The 19007-nt window shown below is 41.6% G+C and overlaps 1 protein-coding gene across 2 annotated transcripts in view; it reads right to left on the bottom strand.

The window, feature by feature from the left end:
• MYO3B (myosin IIIB) overlaps positions 1–19007 on the bottom strand; it is a 503395-nt gene that overhangs the window by 462028 nt on the left and 22360 nt on the right. For both annotated transcript variants that reach the window (XM_003254238.4, XM_003254240.4), the window contains exons 2-3: positions 13296–13479; positions 12400–12534 (exon numbers count right to left, since the gene is read on the bottom strand). In XM_003254238.4, the coding sequence (XP_003254286.2) occupies positions 12400–12534; positions 13296–13479 (319 nt within the window). The remainder of the gene's footprint in view (positions 1–12399; positions 12535–13295; positions 13480–19007) is intronic.

Raw genomic sequence — 19007 nt, 5'->3', positions numbered from 1 at the left:
GGACGACAAGTGCTTGGATCAAATATTTTTTCAAAGGGAAGATTAAAGCTGTGGTACGTTTTAGTTCATGTGACTTTAATCTTTGAGAAATAAAAAGAGCCTTAAAGATTATTGGCAAAATGCAGATGTTGTCAAATATAGACAGGTGAACTAAATTGTGCAGGTCAGATACTAGGTTTGCTAAATGTTTTAAGGTTATAAACTGCCTTTTTGGTTTTTAAGAACTTTTCAACTTGCCAGTTTGACAACTGGTAAGGCCTGGGGACATATGGGATTAACCACACCCTTAATTATGTTGGAAGGAGTCAAACCTTGCCTGAACCTAGCACATAATTAAAACAACTTACCAGGTTTTACATTAAACTTAAAATTGCTAGGGGTTACCATTATAACATGTAATTGAAACTACTGGAAATAGATTTACATGCAAGGTATGTAGGAATGGTAAGATGTGTTTTTAGTAAAAGATTACAAGAAGGCATGGAAATGTAAATTCTTGCCTAGGTTTAAAGAATTGTTTTGAATTAGATAAAATAAAGCTAACAGTTTAAACAAATGATGGAAGGACTGTAAAAATTAATGTTGCAAAAATTCAGTGTGTGAACAGATTGACTAAATTCAAAAGGGTATTATATAGTTTTTCTGTAAATTGAGCATTGAAATAAAAGCACAACAAGGTACGCTTAAGGCACTAATCTGCTCTTTAGCAAAATTTGTAAAGGGTTATAAAAGGTTTTTGCTTTTTTAAATTTCTGAGTCATCATTTGGCAAAATAAATAACTTATGGTAATCTCGAATTCTATTTCAGTGTTTTAAATCACTAACATATTTAACAGACTTCCCAAAATCAAACTTCAGTTTCAAAATTGGCTTTCCTGACACCTAGCTTTTGGATGCTACAGAGGGCCCTGGAGTATCCAAAAGAGAGGTAAAAGGGATCATTTGACATGTTTAGTTACATGGAATTGCCAAAATGGTGTTCAATCTTATTTAGGTTATATTTTGATGAATATTAATATTTGTTCCAAAATTGTAGGGGATTTTAAAAATTCTAATGTCTAATGTATATGCTATCAATCATAATTAAGTTTGTTATGTTATTGTAAATCAAACTTCTTTGAGAAGAATAGAGATAACCAAACTTCTTTGTCAATTGTGTTTCTAACTGTAACTACCCTGTGCAATTTTTTTGTTCCCAACAATTGCTCTCTTGTTTTGGTCCTTTTCAAAAGATAGTTTATAATACACCAGACTCTGACAGGTGCCACAGGACTCTGACAGGTGCTCTCAAACACAGGTTTCTGATAACTTTGGAGATGGTGACATTGGAAAAAAGGAAAAATGTACAGGACTCATAAAGAGCTGAAATGTTCATGAATATCAAACAAGAGCTAACCAAATGGACTGAACTCATAGAAAACTGAAGCTATCTTTTTGACTTTTGCTTGGAATATTGCTGATCCTTGTTTTGTTTTTCAGAGTCAAGGAAACTTATTTTGAACTATTTACAGCCTTTAATGATTAAGGTATACTCCTGTGAACAAAATTTGGAGCATATATGTCTCTCTCTGCCTGGCTTCCCCAGAATTTGGAAACTAGTTGTGAGTATTCTTAACTTATAGCAATGTAGTTGTTTGCATCAGTGCCATAAGAATCCATTTTCTTTTGCAGTATGATGCAATTGGAGAAACTGTTTTACCAAGGCTTGGACTGGAAGGGTATGCTTCCCTTTAAGGAGTCAAGCTCGACTTGCAGAGCTGATAAAAGCCCCTTGGGAAAACTGGTCTCATACCCTTATCTACGCAGTACCTGTATAGGGTTCCTGACCTGTGGTAAGTAAAGAATGCTACTTTGTGACAGGACCAGGAGCTCTAAGTTTATCTTGGGACCTTAAGAGGAGAGGATCACCCAACTCACAGGTATTTGAGGATACAAACCCATGGCTGTGCTCAGCTTTAAAAGGTCTTATCTGAAATTTCTTGTGGAACAGAGTTCCATCAAAGCCAATCTAAAAGGCCTATGTAGAAAAATTATTCTTGCTGCACTTTATGCAAATAATCAGGTCAAATATAAGACTAAGGTCTATTTTGCCAGCAACTCAGTCTTATCATGATTTTTTTTTTTTTTAACAAAAAATGAGGACTGGAGACAGAGAAATTATGTTCCAAAACTTACCATACATTTGTCATTAAATTCTAGACTCATTAGTTGTTTTTAAGTTTTTGCCTACACTTTAGACTAACTCTGTTTGTTCTTGTGAACCAACCAGGAATCTCCAGCTGCAGCTTAGAAAGAATAAAAGGGATAGGTGATGTAAAAACCTGGATCAAAATTCTAGTTCTGAGCAGTTATCCTGCAAATCCTGCCAGGTGATGGGAAAAAATAGGATATAAATAGGGTGCCCATCACCCAGAGGTTTTCTTCTTGGGAAAGTAAGAGCAAGGGAGCTAACCAAAGCCAAGCCCCATGCACCCAGATCTTAGCAAGCATAACTACAGCCACCAGTTATCTGGGCATGTCACAAGACATCCTTTTCTCTCCCTTGTTGCAGGAGGACTCAATTCCACAGCTTCACCTTAGCATTTGGCTTATGATAAGGAGTCCATGCAACACCCCTTCTGCAAGGCACATTTTTGTCCCAAACTCAATTCCAAGCTTCAGGTCAAAGCCCTAGGAAAGAAAACTGGATTTGAGGGATCCAGAGGTAGATGATAATGGAAGTTAAAAGGCATAGCACAGGTGAGCATGACTGATTTCCTGCCAATTAAGCCAAGCTACCCATTTCATGGATAAAGGTCATGATACTATCCACGGCATAAATGAGGTCTAGGGAATTCAAAGTCTACTGACAGCAGAGGAGATAGGGCATACGTGGGTAAGAGCGGATACTCCCATCCCCTAGACTCCCTTTTAACAAGGGTGAAAGCCGCTTTGACTCCATGGGCAGTACCCTGTCGCAGTCACTGGAACTTGGAGATACAAGGATGGAGGAAAAGAAAGAGGAAAGGCTCGCTTTCTCTCCCTCATGTACCCCAGGTATTTGCTAGGAAGAGAAGGGAACCAGGGATGCCTTGCTCTCCTCTTTCTAGATGAGTAGCCATTCATCTTCAGTCTGTACCCCTTTTGAATGCATCCTGAACCCCTGGGACTCCTTTGAGAAAAAAAAAAAAAAAGCCTTTTTTTTTTCTTTCTCTTCCTCTCTTCACGGGTAGGTAATTGTCTCTCTGTACTATGGGACACTCCCCTCAGATGCATCCTCCAAACTAGGAAGAGTTAATTTCCCAAACCTTAGACTGCTTGGCTTAGGATTGGGTTCCGGGGAAGGGAACCCAAAAGCCTGACATGCTGGCAGAAGGGTAAAAGTTTTTTACCAGTTGGGCTTTTGGCTTCCCTCTTCCTGTGCAAACATAAAAGGCCTCAAGACTTTTGAGCTATCCTTACCCCCCACCCCAGTTTTGTTTTAATACATGTTTTCTAATAACCCAGTTTGTCTCTTTCTCAGCTTCATGCCATCAAACTCCAAATGGTCATGCAACCGGAGCCTCGGATGATGGCCCCTTTGGCCGGGAACCCTTAGATAGGCCTCTGATTTCCCAAAACAGCACCCCCTGCCAGCAGGAAGCAGTTAAGAGTGGTCTTCATCCTTACCCTTATCCTTATTCTAATGGCAGTTAGATGGACTTCTTTAGATGAGGGAATGAGACAGCCAAATGCCCAGGCAAATAAAAAGGAGTCCCTGGAGAATCTCTAACCCGCCCTACAAGTGTTTACATCAGTTGCTTTTGTGCAGATGAGGGAACCTGCCCAGGGCTTGTCTGGGCATGCCCACAGCAGACCGGAGCCCACAGCAGACCAGAGCCAACAGGCACACTGGGCAAAATGGGTGGAGCTACAGCCATGGGGAATCCCTGCCTTATGCACGGGAGGGCTCTGCTCTCTTCGGCTCATGTGGTGACCTGGGAATACGTCGGTGAGGCAGAGGGCCTGTTAGCAGGGCTCCATCTCACTTTTCCGAGTTTTTTCTTTTTTTCCTTTTTGCCCAGTAAACTCTGCTCCTCACCCTTCTATGTGTCCGCAAACCTGATCTTTTCTGGTCATGTGACAAGAACCCGGCTTTGGCTGAATTAAGGAGAAAGTTCTGCAACAGTATCCTTGACCTTATAAGGTAAAATCCCTACTTTAAAGCCCTAGGTTTCCTCTTGGCACTTAGTCTGCAATTTGGGAAATAATTAGTGAACAGCAGGTGATCCCCTGCATTGTGGCTGCTTAAGTCAACTTACTTTCTTTTTTTGGGGGGGAGGGGACAGTCTGGTTTTTTGTTTTGTTTTTTGAGAAAGGATCTGGTTCTTATTGCCTAGGCAAGACTGCAGTGGTGCAATCTTGGCTCACTGCAACCTCTGCCTCCCAGTCTCAAGCCAGTCTCCCACTTCAGCCTTCTGAGTAGCTGGGACTACAGGTGCATGCCACCACACCCAGCTAATTATTTTATTCTTGTAGAGACAAGGTTTTGCATGTTGCCCAGGCTGGTCTCCAACTCCTGAGCTCAAGTGATCCACCCACCTCAGCTTCCCAAAGTGCTAGTATTACAGGTGTGAGCCACTGTGCCTGGCTTTTCTTAAGCAAGGAAACCTGAGGAAGCACAGATTAACAGCTTCCCTAAAAGAAGATTACTTTTATCAAGATAATAATACATTAGGGTCTATTCAACTCTAATTATGAGGCTCTGCAACATTTTAATAAAGGGTGAACAGATGTTTTTACTTGACATGTGTATCAGTCCCTGCTACATACTTGGCAGATACCTTGCACACATATTAAAAATCAAGATAGCCTGGAACTGAATCTGCCCATGTTTTTACCATACAATAGTATGTGGCTAAAAATTTAATACAGAATTAAGGAATCTTTAAAACTAGCATAAAATTACTATCTCAGGAATGACTTAGAATGACTTAGAAGGGACCCTAAAAGCAATGAAATGCATTGAAGGCTATGATGATTCCATGAGTTTGGGACTATATTAAGTGACCCTGAAATCCACTGTCTGCCAATTTCAGGTTTAACTTGCAACTCAACATCCATGGCTCTGATGGTGGCCCAAATGTTAAATGCCAGCATAATGTCTTCCAAAGGATTCCGTATTCTTTTGATTCTAACTATGGCTCACATGACTCTGAAAGGACAAATAACTTTCAGTATTCAATCTAATACCCTCTTGAGCACTGAATGCGTTTTAGGTGCCATAATTCATAGAACAGTCTTAAAACCTAGGCTTTTGAGAGAGACAAAATAATGTTTTCAGAATTCCCCAAAATATATTGTACATATCAAGAAACAAAAATTGGATAATTGACCACAGCATCCACTGATGACCAGGAAAGAACCCAGGACTTGACATAAGGGAAGTCCTCACCTGATTAAAAAAAAAAAAGAGGAGTCCTTATGGAGTTAGGGGAGATTAAGAGGACAAGATTAGAATGAGGATGCTCCCTCTGGGAGGGGGCTGTCTGTGTAAGCGGGTAATGATAATAGAAACTTCAGTTTCTTATGATCCTCTTCCCATTTGGAAATCTAAGAGGAGACCTCTGGATAAGAAGGGGTGTCCATGTCAAGTGAAATGAAAGTATGGCAGGGTGAGGCAGACGACGCTTGAGATTACAATAACAGTTTTCTACAATCTGCTCACAACTTGTAAGACACTCGGAATTTCATGCAGGGACAGGGATAAGGTTAGAGTTTAAATAAAAAGGACAAAGAATGTGAGGACCTCATGATAGGAGGGAGTGTCAGAGACCAGGAACATCAAAGATACCAAAGGGAGAAAATACAGTTTTATTATCACAAGGACTTCGTGGTTACCATACAGTTCAGAAGCCTCTGCCCTCACTACCATGGCATTATGTAGCATCTACTTGTACTCAGATCCAGATGCCACCCAGGGAAAAGGGAGAGGAAAGAGGGAGAGAAGAGGCCCTAAAAAACTGAGTACTTACCCAAATGACTAAGCCTTGAACTGGACAGTGAAAATTGGATATAAATACTGGAATATGCCACTCCACAAAGAAGTCACTCAACTGGACTTAAGTTTAACAAAATGGGTTAGAATCAGTTGCCTCCTTTAGTCAGGCTGGGGGCTCAAGAACCCAGTTCAGTTCAGTTATTGAGAAGAAAGGCACCTCTTTGTTCTCAGTAGTTTATGACTGTCCAGTTTATTACCTGTTAATCATGAATATGACACAATCTCTAGCCTTAAAGAGGTCACTGCCCAGTAATGGACATACGAGTAATTATAGTGTGGAATGTGGAAGCAGAGCTGTGCCTAAGGAAGTGTGGTGGCACCAAAGAAGGAAGGGTGAACTCTGCTGAGGGAGGGCAAAGGGGGGACAGTCTAGGAAAACTTCCCGGAGGATGTAACATTTACAATGAGTTTGAAGGACAAATGGGTTTTGGGCAGGTGGACAAGAAGGGAAAGAAGATTCTGTGAAAAGGAACATGGGGACATCTTGTACTAATGTAGGGGGCATGAAAGAATGAGGGGGAGTGTGCATGTGAGTGTACATGTGTGTGATGAGTTCTAAATACTCTACTACTGTTGGGATAAAGGGTGCCAGAATCCTGGGGCAGGGAGATGGAGGAGGAAGGCCGATGACGGGGAATGACAGGTATGCCCTGCTAAGGAGTATGGGCTTTATTATAATATACTATGTATACTACCCATATAAGATATACCCATATGCTACCCGTATAATATATACCTGTATACTACCCATATAATATTCTATGTATATTATAATACCATGATATATCACCAGATAAAAAAGGGAAACTATTAACAGATTTTAGGCAGGAGGTCTCCGTGTTCAGATTGGCATTCTAGAAAAATGACTTGGTCAGCAGATTGGAGGATGGACAGAAGACAACACTAGGAGCTGGAGTATCCATTAGAAGATATTGAGGTAATCAAGGGAGGCAGGGTCAAAAAGTCATGAGGATAAAAGGGAGGGAGAGATTTGGGAGACTTTTTTTGAGATAGAAATGACAGAAATTTCTGACCAGCCACATGTGAAAGGTGAAAAAGAGACAGAGTCTAGGGAAACTGTGAGAATTAGGAAAATATCAATAGTCTTGGCTCCTCTAAGGGAAAGGCAGTAATAGGGATGCAAAGCATGATAGAACCTTCATCAGGACCACTCCCCACCCTGGCTCACATCTCAGGGAGGCACAGGCTTTCTTGCATTGCATGTATGCTATTAAAATTCTACTGAGAGAAATTTTAAATTAAATGCTGAGTGATGATCCCAGAAAATGCAACCCTGGAATTTTCCCCTGACACCTCATTTTGGTCTCTCTCCCTGCCATACTTTAAGTGTGGCCATTTTTGCAGCAAAGGCCTCTTCAGCAATATTTTATATAGGTAGCCAACTTATAAACTTTATTTGTATCTCTAGAACCTATGAAGGGATTAAGAGTAGCTATTTGTCAGCAGGATCAAAACTCAGCTATGGATTTAAAAACAAAGGAATCTTACCAGCCAGTGCTTTTTGTTCACAAAATGTCAGAGTGTAAGAGCTGTCTGACTTCCCAGAACTCAAAGAAACATATAATTAAACTGCTCAGGACACTTTTAAAGGAAGCTGTCCTGTGAAGTTGATAAGCCCACCAGCAAGGTTTTCAAGGGCAGCCTATGGGTTATAGAAAAAAGACTAGGCACTTGGATATTAAAAAAAAAGAAATCAGGTGTACACTGACAATTGTCTAATCGGAATAAATGTTCAGTGAAATGGGTTGAACATTTTAAAAAGCATGAAAAACAATTATATTTAAATGCATCAAGTAAAATAATCCCTTTAGAATTGTAAGAAGGCAACCAAGCCTCCCACCCCAGCCCTGAGGGTTGACACATCAGCCCTTTATTCCCGCCCACTCTGCCAGCCACCAGATTCAAATACAGAAGTGTATTTTCATTCCTGCAGTTCCTCCCTATGCCCTTGGCATTCAGGAAATGTGGTAGCTGAATGCATCTAGAATTTAATGAGCATTTTGCTCCAAACCAAGAAAAATAGAAAAATCATTTACATTCCACATCTATTTTCCAAAATGTCATTGAATATTGATTCAATTACAGTATGTGCATTTGCTAAGACAGTCATCATTTCAAGCAATAAAATGTTCCTTGCTCAATAAGCCATCAACTTTCTTCCACATTATTAAAGAATGGTCCATGCAACACAATCACCAGACCTAGGCTCCAACGTTCAAGTAGATTCTGTACTAGCATGCTGCTTTGACATAGTCAGTTTGCAGAATTAAGAGGAATTTCTTTTTGGTGCCCCTTTGTTCAGTAGACTTTGTCTTTTAAGGGTGTTGGGTTCTACAGATAACATAAAGGAAAAGTCAAAGATAGTCAAAATTACTTTAGAAAATCCCTTAGGAAGTATCATGTTGGACACTGTCCACCTCTCAGTAATTCCAGAACAGCACATTTTTAACTCCGGTGTTGGACAAATCATGTTTATTTTAATGAAAGTCAGCTAAAGTCACTGGCTTGCCACAAGACCAATGAAAACTATGTCACTTGAAACCCTAGAGCTTCTATCAGAGCGGAGAGACGCTCATACAATGAGAGGGAAGTGGGCCCTGAGAGTGACCTCCCATCTCATTCTCTTTCTGGGGCACATCCTTATTGAATAGAGCCAAGAGCGGGCAGAATCACTCCCAGGCCTCAGCCTCTTAACTCTCTCTCTTTTGTTGAACACATATAGTATACATTTGTAGGATGTAATGCTGTTCTATTTCAAAGTCCTTCCCTTCTTCAGTCTCAAGTTTTCTGTGCCTTCATCCTGGCTCCCAGCATTCCAATGTCTCTCACTCTAGAACCCACTAAGTCAGTGTTCAATGCTGCAGTACTTTCTAACCACTTCTGGTCAATCAAAATCCACCAGTCCTACATTTGAGTCCGTCAGAGTATGACTAAGACCCTGATTTGTTAACCTGATAAACTTAATTCATGCCACAGTATCAACAGGTGAAAATCGTTCGATGTGTAACACTTCCAGTGATATTCAGGTCTAGATTATACTTTCTAGGGCCTTGGATAAAAGCAAAACCTGGACAAAGGTCCGTCGGTCTGTCTGTCTCTCTATCTCTCTGTCTCTCTCCCTCCCTCCCTCCCTCTCCCCCGCCCCCTTTTGCTTTGGTTCTACATATTAGATACGGAACTTATACCAAGATCTCTGAAGGGAAAAAAAAGATGTAAAACTAATTATCATACATGGTTTAAAGAACAAAGTTGTTTGTTTGTTTTACTTTCCAGCCTCATTTACCAGTACTCCAAACCATTTCTTTTAAGTAGAACACTTGATTCAGGCAGAAATTAAGTTTCTACCTGCCAAAGATTTTACACTAAAAGGAAAAAGAAAATATAGTTCATGCCTTAGCTACCACATGTTAGGTATTTTTTCTGAGTGTCATGTTTTTCTTAAAGGTCTAATTTATTAATATGTATATCATTTAGGTGAAAGACGGACTTACAGATTTTTAAAAATTTAATATTCACTGAAAATGCATTCACAGATTTTCCAAAACACTATCATGTATGCGTATTTTCTCTCCATATCTTTCCAATATAGTAGGTGTCTATCATGAAAGAGAGCTTTTGTTTGCTTTCTACTAACAATTAGTAATGAATTTCAGAAAATGACATTTTTATTTGCTTTTGTTTTCAGAGTTGTCGTGATTTAAGGGGATTATTAATAACATTTTTCTATCCTCTAGAATTGCTCTGTGGAATAGCTTCTCACTCGTCCTTTCATCGAGTCAGGCAAATAAAGAGCAAAGGCAACATAAATTTATTCTTAATACACAAGATGAGGAGAACAGTATTAAACAGATCATAATTTTTTTGTGTGAGTCCCCTAAAGCATGCCTTAAAAAGCTGCAGAGGGAACAAAACAGGGTACTATGTGGACTGTCGTTGTCATCCAGCTCTGTGTGTGTGGTCAGGAAGTGCTACGATCCCAGCTAGAGACTTCATTTCACATCTGTGTTTCCATGACCCAATGGATAACATCAGAGGAGCAGCTGCACATGGTGAAAGAAAATGTGCTAAAATGTGCTTTTCCTTCCAGTTCTGCCATGCAACCAATTATGTGACCATAGGCATGTTACTCACCTCTGTGGGCCTCTGTCCCTCATCTGAAGGCTAGGGGACTGAACAGACAGGCTTCTGCCAGTATTAGGAGTCTAGGAATTCCTGTGTTTCCCTAAGACTATTGGAGGCACTGAATGCACATGACCATCCAGCAGCCTGGTTTAGACTGCCCATCCTAGGACAGAAAAGATGGAGGACATCCAGCATCTCATATCACCCACTTTGGCATGGACCAAAACAACCAGCAAAAGTCATAAATGACAGCATATTGTATTGCAGAGGTATGAATAATTCAGTGTCTCAGGGCAGCCTCATTATTGTGGTCACCCTGAAAAAGCTAAAAACAGTTGGCAAGGGAGCACCCGCACAAGGCTCAGCTCATAGTTCTGGGAGCTTTCTCATCTTTCAAGGCCATGTGCGACTTCCTGGCTGCTTTGGCCATACCTGAGTTGCCATGCCTGAGGGTCACTCCTCAGCAGGAAGGACGTTCGTTCACCAGGTGGCCTCAGGTATGAGCAGCCCACCTGCCTGCCTGGTTGCATGGAGGGAAGGCTCCTTTTCAGGCCCTCGAAAATTCCTGAAAGTTTCAGTTCTCTATGTCTGATCAGAGCCTTTGTTAGTCAGGAGTTAAAAATGAGCAGAAACTGAGGTTCCTTGGTCACTGTACTTCCATTACTAAGTTACAACGAGGTTTAAAACACAGAGATCTTACAGAGCTGAAGACAAATATAATCAGAGACCCCAGGAACAGTACTTTATCATTTCCAAATAGCATTGTTAAAGAGCTTCATTGGCAAGATAAAATCCTAATATTCTTGGGGTGGGGGTGGAGGAGTTAATAAAACCCCAAAGAAGGGTGTTATATGACTTAACCAGTCAACTAAAGGAAAAAAGATAATTAGAAAACCAAAATCCCTTACATCTTTATATTCTGAGGAAGGCAACTGATGTGACAGAAATAAATTCAAACCAGGTTCCCTGCAGATTATCCCATTTCAATATAACAAATGAATTCCCCAAACACGGTTGCCATGGCAGCCAGTACATATTGTCCCAGACTCAGGCCCTCCCAGAGCCAGAAACATGTGGACAAGAGGTACCAGACCGTGAAGTGAGGGCTGGTTTCTCCCCTGGTGCTTCTCTCTTAAGGCTTCCACTTGTGTCCACACAGTGCTGGGTCACCTATGTGACCTCAGGCATGGAGACATGAGCTGGTTCAGAGGGTCAGAGCCCAAAATAAAACAGGGTAGGCCTAGTAAGAATGTGGCAATAGACCTGTCCTAATATATTAACTCATATACCAACATTATTTTCCTTGTCATTTTAGTCTCATAGGGAATTGTATTTGTTTGGATTGACTCTTTTGCACCCAGATGCACACGTTCATTCCCATTAATAACTGAAAGCTGACTCTGAGAATTGTGTATGGAAGGTTTGTTGGAGAAAAAAATGCAGGAGTATAGTGGATACAGTGTTGTTCCCTTCAGATTCCGTCTTCACAGTGGATGCTGCTAGAAATAGGAACAGCTCCCAGCCCTCAGCTGCACCCCTCACCTGAGTTGGCATCCACTTCAGAGAACTGACTCCCCCAAAGTCACGCTCTTTCCCAGGGGTGGCATGCAGCCCGTGATCGGCTGATGTGGAGATACAGTTCAGGACAACATTCCAAAAATTTCCCAGCTCTCCATTTCCCAGAGGACCAGCTTAGTCTCTCTTATAACCATACTGCTGTTCAGTGTCTCTCTTGCCTGATCCTGCCTTCCTCACTTTTTTCTAGGTCTACCTCTGGTAAGAACTCTCCAACAAACTTTCCATACACAATTCTCAGAGTCAGTTCTCAGGAAACCCAATCTAAAATGAGGACTCATGAACGTGAGTGGGCAAATCCAAACTTGGCAAGCCAAGTAAACCTTGGGTTAACAATTTTTGAAAATGAGTTGCAATCAATTCAAACATGTTTACAATTAAATGTTAGGGAAGAAAATTAATGTTTTCAATTATATTCCTATATTCACCCTGTACTAGAATAAAAGATTATTAAACCTCTGAAGCAGAGAAACAAAAATATTTTTAGCATAAGGCCTCCCTGTAAGAACTGTGGAGGAGAATGTCACATCTGGTGAGGTACCTGTGACATGCAGGAGGGACCTACTCAAATGTGTACCTTAAAACACCCTCTAGGTAATAAAGCATCTGTTGGCCTCTGGCACTCTGTTCAAATCACTGGTTACCCAATGGGAGCCTCTTACCTCCAGGACCAGCCACAGCTGTCCCCCTGCGCAGTGATCCGCTTTGTAAAACATCCCATAAAACTTTACCACATTGGGATGATTAGGAAGGAACTGCAAAATGTTGTATTCTGCCTCAATTTCTTCATCCATATCCTAAACAGGGTAGAAAAATGCAAGCTGGATTAAATCTAATGTGTAAGGAAGGGTACAGATATGACATCATGCCCAAGTACTTAGTAAAACATATTTACTATGTATTTTCAATCTCATTACCATATCTTCAAAATATCTAGCAATGGACATTCAGATATCAATCTACACCTTCTAGTATTACATTATTACATTCTATTATTACAACCTACACCTTCTATTATTACATAATTATATCAATAATGTTTATGATATTCTTTTTTCTTTAATAATACTATCACAAGTATGTTTTTTATTGAAAAGTGTCTGAATTTTCAAAGCAGTTAAGGAGAAGTTGCTTGAAGGGACCTATCACAGGATAGGACATGTAAAACCTCACTGTGCAAAACAGCATACGGCATTATAACCTGGGTGCTCTAAAATAAGATGTCAGCCTAAGATGATCAAATATCACAAGTCTGGGTCACTTTGTAACTTACAGAAAGACCAGGCAGTAAAATATGTTACTCTTTGCAAGAGAATAACATTTGAAGACCCCAGTGGTCCCAAACCAACACAACAGTAAAATGGACAAGAAACAGAAGTCAAGGGAAGCTTTAACTCCAAGTGGAGTCCCTTCATTCAGAGAAGCTGACAAATCATGACCCATTTTGAGATTTCATACCAGGTTTAATGAAAATTATACCTAAAATCAAGAAGAGAAGTTGAAAACTCAGTGTGCATAAAACACCAAATTCTGGTTATAATTTACAACTGTTACTTACACTGATTGGATCCAGAATTTTCACTGCAGCCAGGCTCCCATCTCTCTTGTTAGTTACCTTATAGACCTTGCCATAGGTGCCTTTACCAATGGTCTCTATAATTTCCCAGGTGTCCGTGGGATCTGGAAGCGATTCAAGTCCAAGCATCATAGGATTATAGTGAAATAATCCATACAGATGTTTCCTGGTTGTGAGAAAAATTTGTTATGTGCAACAGATCACAGAACTGGGGGCAGTGGACTTTTGAAACAAAAAGATTTTTACTTCTTGGCCGGGCGCGGTGGCTCACGCTTGTAATCCCAGCACTTTGGGAGGCCGAGGCGGGCGGATCACGAGGTCAGGAGATCGAGACCACGGTGAAACCCCGTCTCTACTAAAAAATACAAAAAATTAGCCGAGCGTGCTGGCGGGCGCCTGTAGTCCCAGCTACTCGGAGAGGCTGAGGCAGGAGAATGGCGTGAACCCGGGAGGCGGAGCTTGCAGTGAGCCGAGATCGCGCCACTGCACTCCAGCCTGGGCGACAGAGCAAGACTCCGTGTCAAAAAAAAAAAAAAAAAAGATTTTTATTTCTTAACCAGTAACCTCGTGTTACTTTTTATTTTCTTCCTCTATTGTAAATAAATTTTTTGAAAAATAACTTGAACCCTCCTTAAGAAATGGTAATAAAAGAGTGGAGGAGTAACATGGCTCTGAAACATCCCGAAAACATGATTCTAAAAATGGAAATTATGTACACACCACAGGAGAGAGTAAAATGGCCAAAGAGGATGTTCTGGTCATGATTGGACAGTTGTCTTGATAGGCTGCTGAATGGTGGCTGCTGCCAGTGAAAGTGGCTGAAAACTGTAAGTCTTAACACCTTTGTCCCTAGGTTATGGTAACCTTGATGAGGGCTCCCTGATAGTCACTGGGAGCTAATCCCCAACATCAGTGTACAAAGTCTGGGTTGCTAAGAAGGAGGTTTGGTGCATGTACCAAGCGTCAGTCAATGTACAACACCTATTGCTGCATAGGTCTTGGGGCCTACAAACATTAGCCATGCTCAGACCTCATCCATACAATAATACCTAGTGTGGGAATCACATGGAGGGGTTAACCAGGAGCAGCAAACTCACTTTGCCTTAGCAGTACTCTGTTTAATAAGGACACAGATCTTTGGAGTTGAAGCATCAACAGCAAGCTTGGCAGGCAAAGTCACCCAAAACTGATCCCGTGAAAAATCCTCTCCAAGTTCGGTTGCTCTCAGGCTGAGTGACAGGTCCCATCTCTGGTCTGCTTCTAAACCCCAGGGGAGGGACAATCAGGCTCCAACAACAAGAGCTACCATATCCAGTCCCCACACTGTGGCTTCTCACTCATGCTGGGCATTCCAATTTACACTTCTAATTCTAGTTATTTTCTACACTGAATTCTCCCAAAGCAAAGCCTTTTGACCTGGCACAAAAATTCACTGTTTTCCTTTACCCCATCCGATGAGAGCATTTCGAAAATACTGAACACCATAACAATCAAAACACAAAAACAACAACAAAGGACCTACAACAAGTACAGTACCTTAAGGGACCAGGCAAAGCCCACTATGGGCTGAGGCAGTGATCCTCAGCTGGCCAAACAACTCCTGCCTTTCATGTGCTGGTTTCCAAATTCTCGGGAACTGCAACTTTTCCTCCTAGCCAGTGTTTTTATAAAGTCAGTCTTTTTCACCACATGCTTCACATTTTTGTCGTTATCTGTACATCATCGTGCTATTAATTACTAAATACTTTTAAATAACTTTCCTTTTCACTTAAACGTCTTTTAAAGGCACTTTATAGTATTAACCTAAATGTAAAACCAGTATCATATACCATATATCAAAATTAACTGCAAAAAGATGATTAAAAACACTAAATAACTGTTCAAGTCCAGCCAGATACTGCTGCCCCTGGGCTCCAGCCTAAGGTTACTCCTTTTCTTAAAAGGGGAGATCATCTAGTGATGGAGAGGAATTAAATGCTGGCAAAAACTTCTCCCTTAATGTCATCAGAAGGCCTGAAATAGAATTAATTAGCAAAGGAATAACGTTTGTCATAGTATGATTCAGTGTTCTTTACTGTGAGATCCCCAAAACCTCTTGATGACCTGAGAACACTGTGCCAGGCTTAGCTTTTATAAGAACAAAAGGTAGGACCAGCTGGGGATGCTTGCTGGTCAAGGCCAGACAGACTGAGGAAAGCACCAGAATGAGACTCCATCGGCCTAAATGTCAATACGTTACACTTAAAATGTGGCCCCTGTTCCCCATCAGCAGGGATACCTGCACCTGGCCTTAGCACCAGAACACAGTGGTGCTGAAGCCAAACTGCTAGCAAAAGCCTGGCCCTGCCCTGGCCAGGGTGAGATTTGGGCTGGTTACTCATCTCTGTAAGCCTCAGTTTCTTTACATGCATCATGGGGTGGCAGCTGCTAGCTACTTCACAGAGCAGCTATTAGGATAACAGAATCTAGTAAGCATAGTGAGAGCTCAGCAAGCATCATCTGTCATCACAACAGCACAGCACCAAGATCTGCCTCACAATAGACAAGGCTTAACAAACACTTCCCCTGTTTGTTTTGTCACTTTTAACCACGAACTAAATGAGTTTTGCTCCAGTCAGTTATTAGTGTCAGACACATGACTGAATTTGTCTGAATCCAGCTACTGAATTCCAATGTGTGCAAATGAAATTACAACACAGAATGTGGCAGCAGGAGAGGACCTCGGAGGCCACTGAGTCAAAACTCTTTTGTTAAATTTATCTCATTAACATGCGGACACATAAGCAGAGGGAAGTGGTGCAGTTCTGGCTGAGGTGGGCTGGGAAACCAAGCACCTGCCCTGTGCCCTCCATGGGAGCCCGATAGGATGATCAACCATCCTGGTTTGCCTCAAGCTGCTTCTGTTTTAGCACTGAAAGTCCCATGCCTTGCTAAACGTCTCAGAGCAGGGCAAACTGGGACAACTTGTCACCCTAGCTTCTGGGGCCTTCCAAAGACATGCACCTCCTCAGAGCGTTATAAGAAAACCACCAGTTAAGCACCCCCACCCCCACCTCACACCGCCTGTTGTGGGCTGAATTATGTCCCCTCCCCAAATTCGTATGTTGAAGTTCTAACCCCTAGTACCTCAGAATGTGGCCATACTTGGAGATTGAGCCTTTAAAGAGGTATTAAGATAAAATGAGATCGTATGGGGTGGCCTTAATCCAGTACAACTGGTCCTTATAAGAAGAGGAGATAAGGGCACAGACAGACACAGAGGGAAGACCAAACACATGGAAGCTAAGTGCCCCACAGACCTACCGAACAGCAATCTCTGCTCCCTCTAAATGAGAACAACTCACTCAGAGGGTCCAGCTACACAGGGCACCAATGATGGGTGAGCAGAAGGCAGACCAATCAGGTTCTGCCACCATGTCCATCACATACTCTCTGGGCATCCACAGACAAGGTTAAATAAAGGTGCAACAGAGCAGGTGCACTGCATAACAGCATTGCCTGGCTTCTGTCTTTAAAATCAATACTTGACTCTACAAACTCTCTGAGGACTGATTAAACGGTCATCATAAACAGTAACAGCTTATACAGCCATATAAAGGTGCTGATAATCTGGTCTTGGGAGGCAGCTGGAGCAGCCCTTTGGGCAGCCAAAAAGCTGCTCCTGGCCAATGTGTTAACCTTGAGGGTAGACTGAACTTCTGCCTATGTCTGTGTTTGGGGCATGGCAGAGCTGGGGCTTCATGGAAGTAGTCAGGGTTGATCCAATAAAGGATTAGCAGCAGTTTGGAGTGAGAGGGACAATACCTGGAAACCTCAAAACTCTGACCCTCAGAAGTCCCCAGAGAGGCACTTGGTCTTCTTACAGTCCCCAAAAATGGGGGCTTCACGCATTTGTTTAGGCATGAAATAAAAGAGTGGCCTCAGAAGACTAGAAAATTCAGGTTACTCAGGTTAGAGGTTCTACATTCATTGAAAGACAAATAGGAGGACTAGGTCTACCTAGGCAGAGGTGGGTAAAGGCAACTGTCTGTGTGGGGGAGGCTCACGTAGTTTGCAAACCAATCAGAAGTCTCACTGGCCCAGATGTGTCTGTGTGTGCAGCTGTTCTAAAATAAAGATCTGGTCAACACTCTTTGTTGTTGCATGTAGTAGTATTTAGTATTATTCCGTAAGTCAATGCCACAAATGGATTTCTCATCAAAGTGTGTACTCTCTCAGAGCAAGATTCTGATGTCCCCCATATTCCTGTGGCACCCAAAACCTTCCACTACCAGGAATGCCAACTTATTAGCAGGGCGAAGAGGATATCACCCAGGAAAGATATTCCTAGTTAGTAAATAAGAGCAATGTGGGTATTAAAGGAATATTTGCCTATCTTTGCTCACACATCACCAACTATCTAGGAAATACCCAAACTTCTCATTACTTAGGTCACTGTCAGATAGATGATACGTAGGTAGGTAGGTAAATTTTTTTTTTTTTTTTGAGACAGAGTCTCACTCTGTTGCCCAGGCTGGAGTGCAGTGGCACAATCTCAGCTCTCTGCAATCTCTGCCTCCTGAGTTCTAGCAATTCTCCTAACTCAGCCTCCCCAGGAGCTGGGACTACAGGCATGCACCACCATGCCTAGCTAATTTTTGTATTGTTAGTAGAGATGGGGTTTCACCATGTTGGCCAGGCTGGTCTCGAACTCCTGACCTCAGGTGATCCACTGCCTTGGCCTCCCGAAATGCTGGGATTACAGGTGTCAGCCACTGCACCTGGCCTGATAGATAATTTAGTAGACTACTTTATTCTTGTGGTACCTTAGAAGTTAAGAACAATTGTGTTTTGCTTGCCTTTATTTTTCTTTCTTTTTAGGAAGCAAACTAAAGGGCAGGGGCTGTATCTCTTTATCACTCTTGACAAGAACAGATGCACTTAACATGACCTCTCTTTGTGATTAACAACAAAGGGGCTGGTCTTGCACCACCAGAGAACAGCTGAGCTCCAGATCCATTCCCACCCCACTCCAAGAGAGTGGTGAACTGCCCACATTTAAACATCACACTGTAATGAGTAGTTTCACATATGGCTGTAAACTAATGCCCCAGCCACTGCTTTGTCTTACCAGGATTGAATGTCTACAGACTTCCGTAGGAGCCTTGGTTTCAATTATCAGCAGAGGATATACTTGAAGCCATGAAATAGTCTGTGGTTCAGTTTTGTCAAACATTACACCATAGAGATTTTGACTCTAGATTTCTAGCATCACAAACAAGACAGAACATCGAACATTATGCTTCCTCATGCAAGAACACCTAAGAAACAGATTGGCCAAAAAAAATTAAATCTGAATCTGATCAAGCTTCTAGATGACAGGAACAACAAAGGACAGGGCAACATGTTAAACACCATGGAGGTCAATAAGCAAAAACCAGACTGTAAGGAACTCTCCAAGACCAATGACCCAATTTCCTCAGCAAATAAATTGCAAATAAAAATAAATAAATGGAAAAGAGTAACCTCAGGATTAAAAGAAGCTTAAAATACATATCAAATGTGACAGAAAATGTGGTTTCACACCATTAAGCTAAAAAATTGTAACATTTATGAGATCATTAGAACCCTGACTCGTTATCTGATGATATTAAGAAAATATTGTTAATTATGTTTTAGTTGTGATAATGATACAGACAGGAGGTAGGGAAATAC

Source organism: Nomascus leucogenys, chromosome 22a (assembly GCF_006542625.1).
Source record: "Nomascus leucogenys isolate Asia chromosome 22a, Asia_NLE_v1, whole genome shotgun sequence".
NCBI classification, from domain to species: domain Eukaryota; kingdom Metazoa; phylum Chordata; class Mammalia; order Primates; family Hylobatidae; genus Nomascus; species Nomascus leucogenys.
This window is presented reverse-complemented; position numbering and strand designations above follow the sequence as displayed.